Source organism: Lemur catta, chromosome 19, assembly GCF_020740605.2.
Source record: "Lemur catta isolate mLemCat1 chromosome 19, mLemCat1.pri, whole genome shotgun sequence".
In the NCBI taxonomy this organism is placed as follows: Eukaryota; Metazoa; Chordata; class Mammalia; order Primates; family Lemuridae; genus Lemur; species Lemur catta.
The window spans coordinates 3,184,015-3,201,456 of NC_059146.1; the positions used below are offsets into that span (position 1 = coordinate 3,184,015).

The 17,442-nt window shown below is 39.8% G+C and overlaps 1 protein-coding gene across 1 annotated transcript in view; it reads left to right on the forward strand.

Moving 5' to 3' along the window:
• GABRB1 (gamma-aminobutyric acid type A receptor subunit beta1) overlaps positions 1-17,442 on the forward strand; it is a 232,291-nt gene that overhangs the window by 210,285 nt on the left and 4,564 nt on the right. Inside the window, 3 exon segments of the mRNA XM_045532953.1 lie at positions 12,694-12,831; positions 12,956-13,108; positions 16,007-16,251. Of these exon segments, the coding sequence (XP_045388909.1) occupies positions 12,694-12,831; positions 12,956-13,108; positions 16,007-16,251 (536 nt within the window).

Consider the following 17,442-nt stretch of genomic DNA (forward strand, 5'->3'; position numbering starts at 1 on the left):
TACTCCAGTGGTGACTGGACATTTTTGGGTATTGACTCAGCTCCCATCAACTCTCTTAGGACATGCCCAAGACTTAACTGGTCTTTGATCCCTAACAGTGTCCTTTCAGTGGGGTGACTCCTGAGATCTCTCCCAGGACCACAGGTTCTCTCCAGTGTGTGTTCACAGTCGAGATCCCTCTGAAAGGCCCCCTCACTATTACAAACTCAGGAAACTCGGAGAAAGTTCTCTCTGGCACTCCATGGTCTTAACAGAGCATCCTACCTGTTCTCCCTAACAGTGGAATGAACTCTTCTCTCCAAGGCTTGCTTCTACTCATATCTCAGAACTTTAAAGAGGCTAATGTCATACTCCTGCCACAGAACCCAGCTTGAAGGGGCAGAGACAGACACAGACCTTCCCAAATTCATATCTCATTCTTCTTTCCTCTCTGCTTCTCCTCCCTCTCTTCCTACCCTAAAGTGTCTTTAACTAGTATATGTGTTGGGGGAGTTCAAGGTGAGGAGAATTCTTCAGAAAGTCTGCATGTGTAGACATCCTTCTGTCTCAAATGAAGGCTAGCAGTTTCTTAATTAAAGAGTACAGAATGTGCAAGGAATTATAGTTCAGATTTTTCAGTGGTCCCTTTCCCCTGTACCTCCCCCGCTCCAAGTAGTATGTGACCACAATTTTATTGTCTAGGTCAGGGGTGGTAATGGGGAACTTTGATTATAGTGAAGAAATTCTTTTATGATTTAATTACAAAGCAATTCTGCATCATTCTTGCCTAAAAGTTCTACTCCCTTAGACTAAAATCGAGGTATCATTATGCACCCTACGTCACATCACCAACACCAAACACAGCATATGACACCTATGGGCCAGGGTTTCCCAACATTGGCACTATTGACATGTCGGGCTGGATAATTCTTTTTTCTGGGCCACTGTCCTGTTCATTGTAGGATGTTTAACAGCATCCTTGGCCTCTACCTACCAGGTACCAGTAGCACCCCTCCCCAAGCAGTGATAACCAGAAATAGACATTGCCAAATGCCACCCGGCAAGGGAAATCACCTGAGGTTCTGAACCACTGCTAAGACCCATCCTGAAGCAACATGTGATGCCTGTGTAACGCTTCTAAGTATTTTGATGATGGATGGCTTCTCAGAAGCACTCTGTAGCTGTGACTTTGCAAAATGACTTTTTTATCTTCCCTATGAGTCAGGTAGCACAGATTATTGGCCCCGTTTCCACAGATAGAAACTTGGAAGCGTTCAGCCTTCCCAGTCAGGTCATGGAAGTCTGTACTTTCTTTTTTCCCATAAGAAAAGTGAAAATTATAATCATTGTTTTTCTTCCCAGGCTGAGACTGAGCAATAACTACAGACCAATGCCCTCTCCTAACTGCTATCCCCAAACTATTCCACACCAGGCAGCTCTAAAGATAAATTTATATTTGCCTGTCTTCCCACTTCATGGACATCAGAAATAAAGCCTTCAACATAAATAAATAGCAGCAAGCCACATGTTTCATCAATGTAACTGCTGAATTACATGGAGTAAAAAATCAATTCCAGCAGAACCAATAATAATCAGATAGGTTTTTTTTCCTATCATGCCCAGACACAATGCAATTTTAAAAACACAGATATTAATGTGCCCAACATGTCTACAACAATAACCTCTGTGACACCAATCTAGCACCTGGGAATGAGTGCAGATAAGCTATAGATAACAAACAACTGTGAACTGTCAGCTCTACAACACTCTACTCATATAAATTTCAAAAGCCAAGAAATTATACAAGAATGCATAATAGCTTGTGAACCACAAAAGTGCTTGGCCTCCCAGTTGCTAAGGCTGCCCAACCCAATCCTAGAGAGGGTCCAGTTTGAAGACAGCTGAGAATTGCCAGAGAAAAGCTATTTTGCTGGGAAGTAAAATCCACTTTTTCTTAGATACAAACCCACTTTTTTTTAGATACTGTATGATTATTGTAGGTTGTGGGCAATAGCTCTGTGAAAATCCAGGGCAGGACTACGTACTTTGCATCTGCAGATGGAGAAAGCATCAGATTTAGAAATTGAGTTGAGTGGGTCTCAGTAAGTGTCATCTAAGAGCGAGTAAATAGGGATATAAGACTAAAAAATATAGAAATAGGGGATTAGGCAAATAAGTTAATAGAAATGAAAAATAAACTCTGACCTGATATAATAGTAATTTCTAATTTAATGCCTCTTGTGGCTACCAGCTATATAATCATAATAACTGAGAGATACAAAGAATATCATCTATGGATTTTTGTTAACTCATAGGCATAGCTAAAATAGCATGCATATGAGCTAGCATAGTCCTCTACAAGATGTTAGTGAAAGGAAAATAACTTAGACATTAAATATACCAAGCAGGTCATTTGTTATAGTTATTTTAGTAATCAGTTAGAGTTGCATGTTTTTAAATATATTTCTAGCTGAAAATCTGAATATATGACAAGGTCTATTAATCATAATTTTTCTAGCATCATTTAACATAAATGAATTTTTAGAATAAAACCTTGTGATAATCAGTGATCCAAAGCTAAAATCATCATGAAAATTCTAAAACTCTTGTAACTAAACTAAAGGAATAAAATCTTCAGACCATAGCCAGGCTCTGCCTATGACTCTGGAAGGCCTTGAGTGCCCTCTACAGGTTACTTTTTAAAATTTCACAGCTTGGATGTTTACTTTCCCAAAATATGTTTAGGCAATTTCTGCAACATAAAAATAGCTTATTCGAATTTTATTTTGCAAATAATTTTATGTTCACCACATAAAATTTTTGAAACAAAAAGTTACCCATAATCCTAACATCCATAGATTAACCACTATCAACTATTTTCATGTATGATCTTGGTTATATAATACACATACACATACATTTTTCTTACATTTGTTTTCTCTTAACAACATACTGTAAACATTTTACCATGACTGATTTGGGTGGTTTGTGTGATTATTGTATATTTTAATGGGTTTTTCAAAAATGTATTTTATTCACAAATCACTATTTCTTATCATCAGAATTTCTCAGTGAAAAGTGACCCTCACACACATCAAAAGAAAGGAAAGAAGAATAATTTAAATAAAACAAAATAAAACTCAATAACTACTCAAGGGTGGGTTCACAAAAAAACTAGGATGCACGTGACTCTTCAAAATAAAAACACCATAAAGATATTCTGAATAATTTCCCACATTTAAGACATAAGGTGGTCATGAAAATTGAATTAGGTAACTGAGATTATTATACAAACTACTCATCTAGGGTTTCAGGCCAAGAATAACACTAACACCACCAGAGCAATAAAGTTAAAGTAGTATTGCATGTAAGTTAGCTGGATAATAGCCTGGTTTTCTATTTTACTTGTTCGTGGTCTTACTTATTATTAAATGTACTTTATACTTTAGAAAATAAAGGCATATTTACATATTAAATGCTTGTCAAAAATCAGAGGTGATTTCCTTCTCTAGATAGGGCCTGATTTTGTTTTTCATTTTTTTAAATAAAGCAATTATGCACACCTTTAAAGATGCCAAATGTGGTATATGTATACCATGGAGTTCTATTCAACCACAAAAAACAATGGTGATCTAGCACCTCTTGTATTATCCTGGATAGAGCTGGAGCCCATTCTCCTAAGTTAAGTATCACAAGAATGGAAAAACAAGCACCACATGTACTCACCATCAAATTGGTATTACCTTATCAACACTTAAGTGCACATATAATAATAACATTCATCTGGTGTTGGGCAGATGGGAGGGGGAGGAGGGGATGGGTATATTCACACCTAGTGGGTATGGTGTGCACCGTCTAGGGGATGGACATGCTTGAAGCTCTGACTCGGGTGGGGCAAAGGCAATATATGTAACCTAAACATTTGTATCCCCGTAATCTGCTGAAACAAAAAAAAATTTAAAAAAAGGAATTATAAAAAGAAGATGCCAAATAGATCAGATAGTCTTAACACCCAATTTTAAAATAATCTTAAACGACATTTCAGTGTTGACATGTTAGTTTAGATTCTCTGTTTATGGGGTTAATTCTTTTTCGTGTCCAAGTGAATGTGGTCATTCCACTTTTTGGAAAACATGGGCATAAAGGACTTTGCCCACCACCAAACAACTATTTCAAAGTGGTAAGGGGTTTTGATCTTTCTTTTTAAACACAACAGAAATCACTGAGAGAGGTGACATCCAATCACAGTAACTCCATGACCTCACCTGAGATGAGCTGAACAGGCAGGGCCCTCTCCATTTTATGACAGCAATATTAAGTAAAAGTTGGTCTGAATTTTGAAACAGATTTCTCACAGACTTTGCAAGGAGTACACGTTTTATTGGTTGCAGTACTGTGGAATTCACCTTTTTGAGAAGGTTGTACTTAGATTTGGTGGAAATTAAGAACAAGAGTAAACAGTCATAATTTATTTCCATCTTTCACCCAAGTAATTTTTTAAGGAAGGAGGGGTGCAAGGAGTCGGTATGTTCATTAAATGTGTAGACAATATAAAAGAGTTTCGAGACTATAGGAGAACATTTGGCCATAGGTATCCCAGAGAAATCTACCCAGTGATTGTTAATATAAATTGAGAACTCTGAACTGCTTTACTCACAACACTACTGACTCCGCATTTGTGGGTTTTCCGCACACCCACGAATTCTCCCACTCGCTGGACATCAACTGGGTGACACACCATTCAACTCACTTCTGACACTACCCAGAGTTAGCATCAGACTCTGAGTTTAAGGGCTGGGTTTAAGGTTTAAGGACTTAGTCCCACAAGACTGCCCTCCCTCCAGATGCCAGTCGCAAATACTGAGTCCGGATTACCCACACCTCTGTCCCACTTGGCTGCAAATCAGGGGTTCCCACAAACCTCCCTCTGGGCCCGATAATTTGCTATAATGGTTCGTATAACTCAGGAGAAGAGTCTACTTCCTGCAACTAGTTTGCACAACTCAGGAGCAGCCAGGTGGAACAGATGCATGGTGCAGAGTATGGCGGGGGAGGGGAGAGGCGAAGCTTCAGGCCATCTCCGAACACGCTACCCTCCCAGCACCTGGATGTCCTCCCCATCCCAGAAGCTCTTCACACATTTAGAGGGTTTTATGGAGCTTTCATCCCATAGGAATGATGGATTGTTAACTCAGCCTCCAGCCCCTCTCTGCTCTCTGGAGTTTGGGGGGAGCAGAGGCAAAAGCATCAGGCTTCTAATCAAGGTTTGGTCTGTTTGACAACCAGCCCCTCTCCTGATGCTATCGGGGGCTCCCCGGAATCTCCTCATTAGAACAAGAAATGCTCCCATCACTCAGTAAATTCCATTGGCTTTAGGAGTTCTGTGTTAGTAACAACGGACAAAAAGCAAATATAGATTTATTATGCCACAGAAATAGGTAAGGATTTTTTTTCTGAGACATAAATATTCTCTCCTTTGTCTATGAAGACAAATAATATGTAGATGGCTAGAAGCTGTTTTGAAAAAATTTTATTGATAATGAGCACATATGACAAACAATAAGATTTTACCATTTTTAGGTCTCATTATCTTTTACTTCATTACTGGTTTTGGCCATGGAACAACCCTAATTCTGATCTTTGGCTAATAATTTCCCTAAAACATATTCACCTACATAAATTAATGCAATATAGCTCCATTAGCATTTATTAAAGGAAAATGGGATTGCGAGGGGAAGGTTATTAACATGAGCCTAGAGACATTAGTACACCACATGGCTACTGGGTTGACAGAATGAAATACACCATTCCATTGTTCCAGAAGGTAGGCAAAGTAAATTCCGCAGATACATACGCTGATAAGATTGATTCAGTCTGGGCAAGATTCTCGCCCCAGATCCTGTACAGGGGGAATTAGTCATCTATGGGAGCAGCTTGATTTCTCTAAACATAAGTCAAAACAGACCTATTTGATAGGGCTGCAAAATCAGCAAATCAAGAAAATACAATAACTATAGGGCTACAGACTTGAGGCTAAAACAATTAGGCAAACATTAAATGGATAAATGTTGGTGTGACCCACAAAGTGCTGCTTAAAGACTTCTGATGTCAGCCTAGAGGAATATTGCCAGGAGAGTGTTACAGGCTCTTTCCTGTCTCTGCCATTCCTCCTTTGTCTCAATCAAGGGAATAATGATAAAAGTCATGTTTTATAAATTTGCAGATAACGTGAAACTAAGAGGGTGAGCAAATCAGGATCAAAACACACACGCATGTGCACGCATTGGTGCACATACACACACACACACACACACAAAACCAAAACCAAAACAAAATCAAGGGAAAACTCAACAGGCTAAAACAGTAAGTCAAATTAAATTATATAAAATTAAATGGGGACAATATTAGATCTTATCCTTGAGTCCAAAAGAAAAAGCATTTGATTGTGGACAAAGCTAATTTGAACTTGTGCTGCTTTAATGGAAGAGCAGTGGCTAAAATAAGAAAAGTCCCAGTCTTTGCTAGCTGGTCACGGCAAGAATATCATGAATTGGACAGGCATGGGATAAAGTGTGTGGGGATCTCATCCAGGGGGGCCCCAAAAATGGTAAAGGAGGTCAGAACAGGGTCATTCAGAGGATCAGCCCCAGAGAGGGTGGCTGGATGGCCCAAAGGTGCACCTGTCTCATGCAGTCCAGCCTAGTAGGCAATTTCATCTTGAGACGTTCCAGGTGGCTAGCCAGTTAGAGATCAGGAATGGCCACAGTCAGGGTCAGGATTCCCACCAATGGGAAATTTAGGAGACACAGGATATGTTCCAAATACATAAAGCTGAGGAGGAGATCTTGGCCATTGCACTAGAGCCCATTGGTGTCGAGGGTTCAGCCAAGCCATTTGGCCAGGAGGTACCACAGGCAAAATGTCTACGTACTACACATTTTTCAAGAGTCCCAAACAAATTATTGGCTCCAAAGTATATTAAAAATGCTATAATATTAAAATTTATGTAATATTATGTTAACAAGTCAGCTGCAATTCAATGCTTTATAGTGATATGTAAATTAGGTTTAATATGGGATGTGAATACTAATATAACCCCTGGAGTCTAAAAGCCTTTAAATGGGCATGATCTAGTGTAGACAAGGATTAATGGACTAGGCAGTGTAAATAGTCAGGTATGAGGAAACAAGACTCTAGAAAAGTCATTCTGGTAATTTACATAATGGCCAAACATAGCGATGCCAAGGCTTGAATGGAATGGAAAGAAGGCTGCATATTCTAACCTCGTTTCTGGCGCATTAGGTCCTAGATCTGGTTGGACATTAGGGGGCTTATCAGGGGATCCTTAAGAAACCAGAAAACGCGACTGTACTCTCAGATCTCAAATCTGAGGAATCTACTGCTGCCTAACTCTTATGTCCACCAAGAGTGGCTCTTTCACATTGGCGGAATTAACCATGGGGGTAGGTCCACACAACAGAGAAAGGAGACAGATAAGCCGAAGAGAGGTAGAAGGTAAAAGGTAGACATGACCACCTCTAAGTTCAGGGCCCTGCACTTCATGGGGCATATAAGCAACCTGGAAACTAATGAACAGAAAAAAGCTTTGTTGTAAGACTGAATAAATCCTGGGAAGGACCAGAGCCTGGAGGAAAAAGACAGAAGGAGAGCATGAGAGGTGTCCTGAAAAATGGAAGGTGCTATTATGTAGAAAAAGTATTGGGTTCATTTTCTATTAACCCAACCAGTGGGAAGGATTCGATGGTGGATGATCTCCAAGAAGATGAATTTTTACTTCTTATGAGGACATATTTTCTAACGATTATCTGAAAACCTAGTAAGCTGTTGAGTTGACCAAGAAAATAGTGAGATGGCTATCCGTAGGGAGTGGAAGACCAAAGAGTGGGCTGTCAGGAATCCAACACTAGGTGAGTTGTTGTGGTGATTTGCATTTAACCATGAGGATGTATTTAAAATCTGTCTTTCATGGCTTACGTGTTGTGTCTTGGAATATCCTGGAGATACAAAGATGAATGAGAAAGGAGCCTTTTGAATAATTATAGCAGATCTGGAGCCACTGGAAAGAGTAGACCCATTTGGCTTTCTTATCTGCTTTCGAGATGCACAATTAAAGATATCTAATAGCTCTGTGATGTAAAGGATCTACACAGCTACAGCAGCAGAGGTATTGATAGATTCCTCATATGTCTCCCCCCATGTGGCAGGAGGAGAAGGAATTAGGGAGTGGCAGTCTCCTATATTTATTTCAATAGATCGTTTTATAATAACAGTTGAAATGCTGATTATGAGTGTGACGTAGGACACTTTCATCAGGTGTAAATAACGACTGATGTAAACAGGAAGGGAACGTATTGGCTGTCACTGGGCCAGTAACTCTCCACTTAACATTTCTTGTTTGCCAACAACTAAAAGAGAGAAGGAAATAGTCTTTCTTCCAACTATGGAACAAAAGTCCTGGGTTTCTCTAGGACTAGACCAACTTGGACCACGTGCTTATTTCTAAGCAATTAATTTGGCCAGGTGACGGCTATGAGCTAATTGCTTTAGAACTGGATTATTGCCTAACCTTGAACCAATCACCTAGCAAAGAGGAGGATATTTCAATGATCGGCCTCAGAGGATCTAGACCCACACCATGAAACTTGAGGTGGACCTGTGGCTGCTCCACAAAAGGATATACATTCCCTTCTGCCCACTCTTGGGTTAGAAGCTTAAATGTCTACATTATCTGAAACACAGTTACGTGCAGTACTAGACCATCGCCTTAGCTCTGTTAAGCACAGTGGGGAGTAATTTTTATTTCCAAATTAGAAAATGCATCCAAAATAGAGTGTTGCAAATAGCAAAGATGAACACTGACATCCAGATACTTCTCCATTTGTACTAGCTCCATGCGTCTTTATCCGTCGACACCAACTTAATTTTATCTGTACTTTCTGCACCACTAAGAAGTCCCCAGGGGCTGAGAGGAGATTTCAAGAGCCTCTGCGTAGTTATTGTTGCTAGGAAACAACATCCTTGGTATCCAAGCGCTCAGGCTTTGAGACGCTGTGTGAAGTCACTGGCTCATAAAGGAAAACCTTTGGTAAATAGGTTGTTTAGGTGTGAGTAAATTGATGTTCTCTCTCTGTGGCAAAATGTTCTTGTGTAACCTTTGAATAATAGTGTATTTCTAGGCCTCTGTTCTTTCCTTTGGACCCAGCTGCCATTATTGCTCCCATGAGAACTGGAGCTTCTACCTGACATGGAGTGAGCGTTCTCTTCCTTTCCCAAATCACCTGTGATTATCTCAGCGCCTTGAACACTAAGCCTAATGGATTTTAGTTAAACAAAGTACAAATGAGATTGCAAATAAAGACCCAGACCACTGACCATATAAATGGTTGAATACTATTAAAATCCGCATTGGTCATTTGTCATAATCCGGCCTTTTGATGGTGTGTGGCACCAAAGTGTTCCGCTGCTCTTCAGAAGTGGGAGGTGATGAGACAGGCTGTTTTGAATAACCCACTCCCTCTCCCCTCTCAACGCTGAACTGCAAGGCATCCCCGACTCTCAGCTCTCACGGGTGCTACCATGTTTCTCCCCAAGGATCCTCTAATTCAAATACCAGTCTGAGTTGGTAATCTATCACATGTGTCACCTTAGTAAACTCAGTAAGCCTAAAAGTAACAGGCAGTTCATTCCATGTCCTTGGTGTCCCAGTAAGTCAGGCTCAAGCATGCTACCAACTTCCCTCCTGTTCCCTCTCTCTCTCTCTCTCTCTGTCTCTCTCTCTCTCTTCCTTTTTTTTCCGCCCTAGCTGGAGCTGTAAAAAAAAAAAAAAAAGAATGCTACCAAATAAGTTACCTGTGCCAAGATACCAGTTTGGGACAATATACTCAGATTGCTAAGCAGCAAACAATATTCATTAATTCATTTATTCAAAAACTTGTATTGAACACCTACTATAGACAGAATCTGTTCTAGGCATCAGGAATTTTTTATATGAATAAAAGAAGGCCCTTTCCTTCAAGGAGCTTATAATGTAATGAAGGATAGAAGAGATGAAGGCAGAGATAAACACAAAGCCATAGAAGCAGACGAAATATTCACATCATAGTAAGTACAGTGCTATGCAACTGACAGGACCCTATGGGACAGCAGAAACCGGTCAAGGTTTTTCAAAAAGAGAATTTAATGGAGAGAATTGGTTACAAGTGTTGGAAGGGCCAAAAAATCAGAAGGGCAAAGAAGAGTGTTGAAGGAGCAAAATGCCAGAAGTTGCCAACACCCCTGTGCCAGAGCACAAGTTTGACTCTGCTGCCAGCCTGTTGGAGACACTGTCCTAGTTGTTTGCAGAATTGCCAAACAATTCTCCTTCAGCTGCAAGAGTCTGCAACCAGCCCAGCTGCCCTGGCAGCAGTTGGAGCAACTGAGGCACGACCACAGTGCCAGAGCCGGAGCGGGAACCTTCCTTCTCCCTTGAGCTTTCTAACCTTCAGCTCGCTCTCCCTCGGGGAAGCAGCTAGTGAAGCCAGAGAGGCAGAAAGACCACAGCCCCCCGGGCAGTTCAGAGTCAGGTGCAGAAAGTGGGATACAAGGCACAGAAATACCAAGTGAGTGACTGGCACGGGCCACGACAGAGTGTTCAGTGAAAAGCTCTGGTAATCCCAAAACTCAAGCCAACCATTCTTCCTTAGAAGAGAAAGGGGTATATCAATCCAGTTTCTGTTGACAACAGAAGCCCATCTGGCTCATTTAAGCAAAAAGAGATTTATTATAGGTCGGAAAGTGGTGCTTACAGTCAAAGGACTGAAGTGGTAGGTTCTAGGCTGAGCCACCAGCAATGACTTCCAGAACTGCAGGGCAGACTCATTCTTCAGAGAGACTGGCAGTTCAGCACAGTCAGAAAGCTGGTCATCAGGTAGCTACATCCACCGCGTGGACTCCAGAACCACAGGAAACTAAAACCAGAATTCTTGGTTCCAGAACCATCTGTGCTTTTCTCTCTGCACCAGCAAAATGGATGCTTCAAACACCACGTCTGACATCACTTGACTCCGTCTAATCCAGAAACAAAATCATGTCCATGACTCCGCTTGCAAGGGAATCTGGGAGATGGAGGTTCTAGCTCCCTGGAAGGAGGGTAGAACGGCAGTTCCTCTAGTGACACAGGTGGCAGCCCCCTTTCCTTAGTCAGTAGGTCCAAGAGCCCCTGCACCCCGCTCTCTTCTTTAATATCACTGTTCTAATCTTCACCCCAGGGCTTCATGCCACTAGTGCCCGGTTCTCTCTGGCCACTGAGGGGAAAAAATATCCCATAATATCTTTGTCCACTGGATCCAGGCGGGGCTGAGGCATCACTCTCCCCAGATGCCACTTCTTGCTGGGCTTAGGAGAGGAAATTCAGAGTTGAACTGGAGCTGGAAGAGAGGGCATCAGAGCTGAGTTTAGGTTGTCATATTGACACTGTCTGTTTCCCCTCAGAAAGGAGATTTGCATTGCAGAAACCCTGGATGGGGCCATGATCTCCTGGAGTCGCCATCTAATTCTACCTGTCTGTCTATCTACCTATCTGTCTATATGTTCCCATGGAGTTTGTTCATAGGTTTTTATCAGATTCTCAAGGAGATGTTTAGCATCACAGTCTCACAGAATCATCCCCAATATGCCAACTAGTCCCTTGTAGTTAGTTCTAAGTCCAGTAGGTAAAGAGGGTCTCACAGTCTCTCGGACATCAGTGATTAGAAGTAATATCTTCTATTTCTGGTTCTACACATGGGTCATTGTAGAATGGGCTACTGGATATGGAAGACGGCCCTTTGGAGAGAGGGCAAGAGGACCCAGAAGGAGATGGTTGAAAGAGAAATAAAATAAATTGAAACATAGTACAATAAATGTGAATAATAACCTCCAGAAGGTGGCAAAAAGTAACAAATATAAAACAGTTGTGAGTTCAATGAGTTCAGAGATAAGAATTCAAAAAAAGAGCTTTTTCAAGAGAAATGAGAAAAATTTAAAGCTGTAAAGACACCTTTGTTTCCCCTCAAAATAAAGGGGAGAGAAGGAAGAATAGCTTAAAATTTCTTAAGTTCTTGCAGTTGATAGTGACCCTTGGCACTTGGCATTCTAAATTTCAAACACATTATTATTTCTTAGCTCTTGAAAAGATGTAACTGGCTTTAATCAAAAGTAGGTCAGCATAATGTCTACTCCAAAGAGCTTATATGGTTACCTTTGAAACACAAGCCCCAGCAATTTTAATGGAAAAAAGATTTAATGCTTTTTTTATTTGAGGTAGATATAAGTAGAAAATAAATTTAGAAAAATCTTCTTTGTCTCTAGCTATACATTGTTAAATAATGCATAGCCAAAATCTATGTCCAGGCACCTGGAATCCAGCCATCCCCTACTTTAACCAAAGAGTGCATGTTGACAGACAAAATGAGAATAAATATACAGCGGTGAAATCAGATACCACTAACTGAACCAGAGTTTATGTCCACTAACGCCAGAGGCGTACGATTTCTCAGGGCAGCTACTACCCACCCACCAGAGATAGCTCCACCTGTGGCCTCTATGCCACCCTAATTTAAGGCAATGCCACCTTATCGACTCTTGCTGGGAACTTTTCCTCCAGCTCCCAGTCTTCAAGACGAATTTCTAGACCAACTGAACTCTGTCTAACTATGCTGCGTTTCTTGGTTTCAGATGGCTACACCACCGACGACATCGAGTTCTACTGGAACGGAGGGGAGGGAGCAGTAACTGGTGTTAATAAAATTGAGCTTCCTCAGTTTTCAATTGTTGACTACAAGATGGTGTCCAAGAAGGTGGAGTTCACAACAGGTGAGGGTGTTTCCCCCAGAATGAACTGGAGAGCTTTGGAAAGGGAAGAAGATAGTTCCATGGTTCCAACCAAATGATGATCTCATTATTTCTTCTTCTTTTTTTTTTTTTTTTTTCAACTCAGGAGCATATCCACGACTGTCACTAAGTTTTCGTCTAAAGAGAAACATTGGTTACTTCATTTTGCAAACCTACATGCCTTCTACACTGATCACAATTCTGTCCTGGGTGTCTTTTTGGATCAACTATGATGCGTCTGCAGCCAGAGTCGCACTAGGTAATGATTCCCAGCACTGCAGAGCTGGTGGGTTTTGCCGTCAAGCAAATAACCAATATTAGGAATTACAGGCCAGGGCTCTCATGTAGCAAGCCAAAGAATTAGATTACCGTAAGAGTCCTTGATATTAAACATTTAAGTGTGAGCATGTTTACAATGAATGTTTCAAAATACACTGTCTTTTTAGCATTTTACCAAAATTAAAAAAAAATTTGAAGTACATTTAGCACTACATATTTCATGAAATATATTTTAAATTCCCGTTACTAATTTTTGCCAACTTTGTGATGACTTCCTCTTTGAACCCTGCTTTTTACAATAGAGAACATTTACAATGTCTTATTTTCAAATGGATTGTTGGAAAGCTAAACTTCATGACTATTAACAAGCTATGTCAGTTGCTGGGAAATATTAAATACTATCTTTTGAATATTAACTAAAGTTAAACCATATCAAGCTGAGTCTCCTTTAAATGGAGCTTATTATATTTCAATAAGGCACAGACAATTCACCAACTATATTAATGATCTGTGCTCAAGAACAAATAAAGAATGATTTTCTTCTTGGGGGAATGAAATTCAGAACTAGTCTTCACCATGGTTGAGTAATTGCTGAAAGCTAAAAGGCTGTATTTGAGACTGTAAAGTTTCCTTGGAAAGGTAAAAAGTGCAAGGTCTGTCTGATGAATCTGGGTATTGGAAGTCTGCCTCATTGATCCTAGAGCCATGTCAGTTATCACTCTGGGGACTTATTCTCATTCTCTCTCTCTCTCTCACCGCCCCCACCCACGAGCATCAGTTCTGGCTGTGCTAACATACTACATCACTTCTCCTCTGAGACTACTGAGCTGGATTAGCTGATCAGTGTTCCTTTTCATGGCTAGACTAATTGTCACCTCTACAGCTTACTTCCATTGGGCTGAATACATAAGGCTCACAGAGTCAAGTATTTGCAGCCCTTTATCAATCTCTGAACATTCTAAGATTAAAGAAAGCAAACAAATCATTAATCATATCATACATATGTATCTGGACATATTACTTGAATGTGAATACGGTTATGTGTATATGCTTTGGTTAAGGAAAGAACACTAGATCGTGTCCACAACGGGGAATAATAACTAGCAAGTTCATGAATTGTGGCTGTCTTTATACTTCTATCCTCAAAGCTAATAATATTTTTATTAGAGATATGAGACATGCCAGCATATAAAGATGCTAGTTTAACCTATTCTTTGGTATGTAAAACCTGAGATATTTTTAAACATGTATAATTTAAAATGACATTTGTTTACTAACACTTTTTGCTTAAAATGTAAAACAAGGAATAGAAGCAAAAATGCAGTTAGTGATTTTGTAAATGACTTGTTCATTTCTGTCAAGCACGTTGGTTAGAATGATATTAGGTGAGATTTAAAGTTTTATTCAAAGAAATAAGCAAGACCACTAGTGATGGTATTTCTTATCAGTCCAGGACAATAGAGTGAACCATTTTAACTTTTTGTATGGTAGTCTTGACATCCTATTTTATCTGTTTTCCTAAATGTTGAATAGAAACATCATGGAATCTATCCATCGAGAATGATGTGATTTGAAGATGAGTGCTAAACTATTTTCCCCTTATTTTATTTTGTTAACTTCCCTTCCCTTTGCCAGCTGTCCTTTGTCTTTACTGTCCATTTCACACTGCTTGCCTTTATTTTTAAGGACTGCCATCAAATTTTATATTTTGCCTTCTCATCTCCCTACTTACTTTATACGCAGTTATGTAACCTCTCCTTGCTTTTTTCTCCCTGGTTGGGTGATCTACAGCAAAATAACTAATCTCAGAGTTTCTGTTTACCCAGCTATAAAATGAGAGTAACATACTTTCCCTATTGTACTCAGCAGGTTTTTATGACAGTCATATAAAACAATTTATAACTGTTAAGTGTTTAAAATGGTAAAAGACTACATAAATGTACAATATTAGTATTGCAGCACAAACTATCTACATGGGATTTCAACTTCTTTTTCACTTCTTGCTTTTCCCAATTATCATTTCATTATCACCATCAACACAAAATGTTTATTATGCTGCCACACAAATATTATATTATTAAGAATGCTATATTTAACAGAGTCGATAAAACAGAATCTGCCTTTTATGAGCTTAGTCTTAAACTTCTTTAACAAAACCAAGTTTAATTTTTTAAGAAGTTTTTTCCTGACATCAGGGAATTAATTCATTCTCTGCTCTGGAACCAAGAAAATACAGGTAGTATTTGAAAAACCAAAGCAACAAGATTACATTATATCTTTAAAATGCATAAATCAATTACTTGATACAAATCATGAAATTTCTCATATGTGTCTTCTTTTGGTGATGTTTTGCTACAAGTGATGCATAATTATTTTAAAATGCAGTATCGACCTTGTGACTTGAGTGTATTATAGATTCACAGAATGAAGTAGATCTCAAACTGGTCACAGGTTTCAGTCTGGTAGTAGCTGCTGGGGGGGTCAGGATCACAACCACAGATTTAGGAGGGAGAAGAGTAAGATGCTTTGAGAAGGAAAAAGAAAGATGTGGCTGTATAACAAAAGGAGAGACATTTGACAGTAGGCTTTCAATGGGATTTTGATCTGCCTTTCCATCTGCTTTTTTTTCTTTTTGTACACTTGTTTAAAAAAATGTTTGCAACCCTTCATTAACTGCACATTCTGTTTTATGATTCATTAACGGACTTACGTAGGGAGCTGCTGCTTCGTCTTTCTAAATGTCTGCGCTTTTTGGCACAATGGTGTCTCGCATTCCTGCCGTCATTCTGGGGCACCGGTGAGGGTGTGGCATCTGTCCTCTTGGAAAGGGAGCTTCGTGGAGGTGCCTTCAGCTGAGCTTTGTCTTTCTGTTCCACAGGAATCACCACAGTGCTGACGATGACAACCATTAGCACGCACCTCAGGGAGACGCTGCCAAAGATCCCTTACGTCAAAGCGATCGATATTTACCTGATGGGTTGCTTCGTGTTTGTGTTCCTGGCCCTGCTGGAATACGCCTTTGTAAATTACATCTTCTTTGGGAAGGGCCCTCAGAAAAAGGGAGCTGGCAAGCAAGACCAGAGCGCCAATGAGAAGAACAAACTCGAGATGAATAAAGTCCAGGTAAGGTATTAAATACTCCTGACAATATTTTCATAATTGAAAAAAACATATAAAATACTAGAGTATCTTTAATAAGACTCAGCCAAACCTTCGTTTTACGTATTTGGGAACTAAGGGTTGAAGGAGTTGAGGGTCATATAGCTTAATGACATACCTAGGCCTGGAACTCAACCTCAAGTCCATTATTGTTTATTCTAAACTATTTGTAAAACTATATATAAAAGAATGTTGCCAGATCAGCATGGAAAATAAATGACAGAACTAAAGGGAATATACCCTGCATTCCTAAGTGGAGATGAGGCCATGTAGCACCGTGGTTACAACCAGGGACTGGAATCAAACTGCCAATAACTGGCTTTGTAACTTCAGGCAAATCAACCTATGTAAGTCATCTAACCTCTGCTCTCAGTGTCCCCGTCATAAAATGGAGATTATGAGAGTACATCTATCTCACGGAGTTGTTGTAAGGACTAAATGAGTGTTTTTTTTAAATGTCTAGTATTTGGAACAATACTTGGAACATAGTAAGTACTCAGTAAGTGTTATCCATTGTCATTAAATGCAAGATATCTTTACTTGCCCTCTACTAGGATATCAAGTTTAGACAAACACTTTCAGGAAAATTACAAGCAAAGAAAACTTAGAGATTCAGCCAAATGGTTAAAATTCAAAGCAACACATTCAAATAAACTCTTACTTTTATGCTATGGGTGAAGAAGTACGCATATTTGCCCTCGAGAATCTTCTGATCTTGTTGGGGAAAGAATATTGTACTCATATGAGGTGACTGAATTATAAAATGAGGCAGGACATTAGTTTGAGGAGTATACCTGAAAAAAAGAAGCTTCCCATTGTCTGATTATGTCACCAGCTTTAAAAATATGCTAGGAAGCCACTTCTTTTCTGTTCCCATCCCTATCTCAGTTGCCTTCTAAACATACCAGTTTATCCTCCGCGCAGCTTGAGATGTGCATTAATTGATAAATCACGGGAGAAAGCCCTACACAAAGAAAGCGACATAGGATCAGTGGTGGGAAAATTCAGAAGACATGAACTGGATAGACGCTGAAAGATAGGCAGAATTTAGGAAGATACAGGAGAAAGCAGAGCCCCTCAGTTGGCTAGAAAAGCAGTGTTCTCTAGGGAAAGTGATTAAATGAAAGTGATTAAACTGGAACCAATTTATTAAGA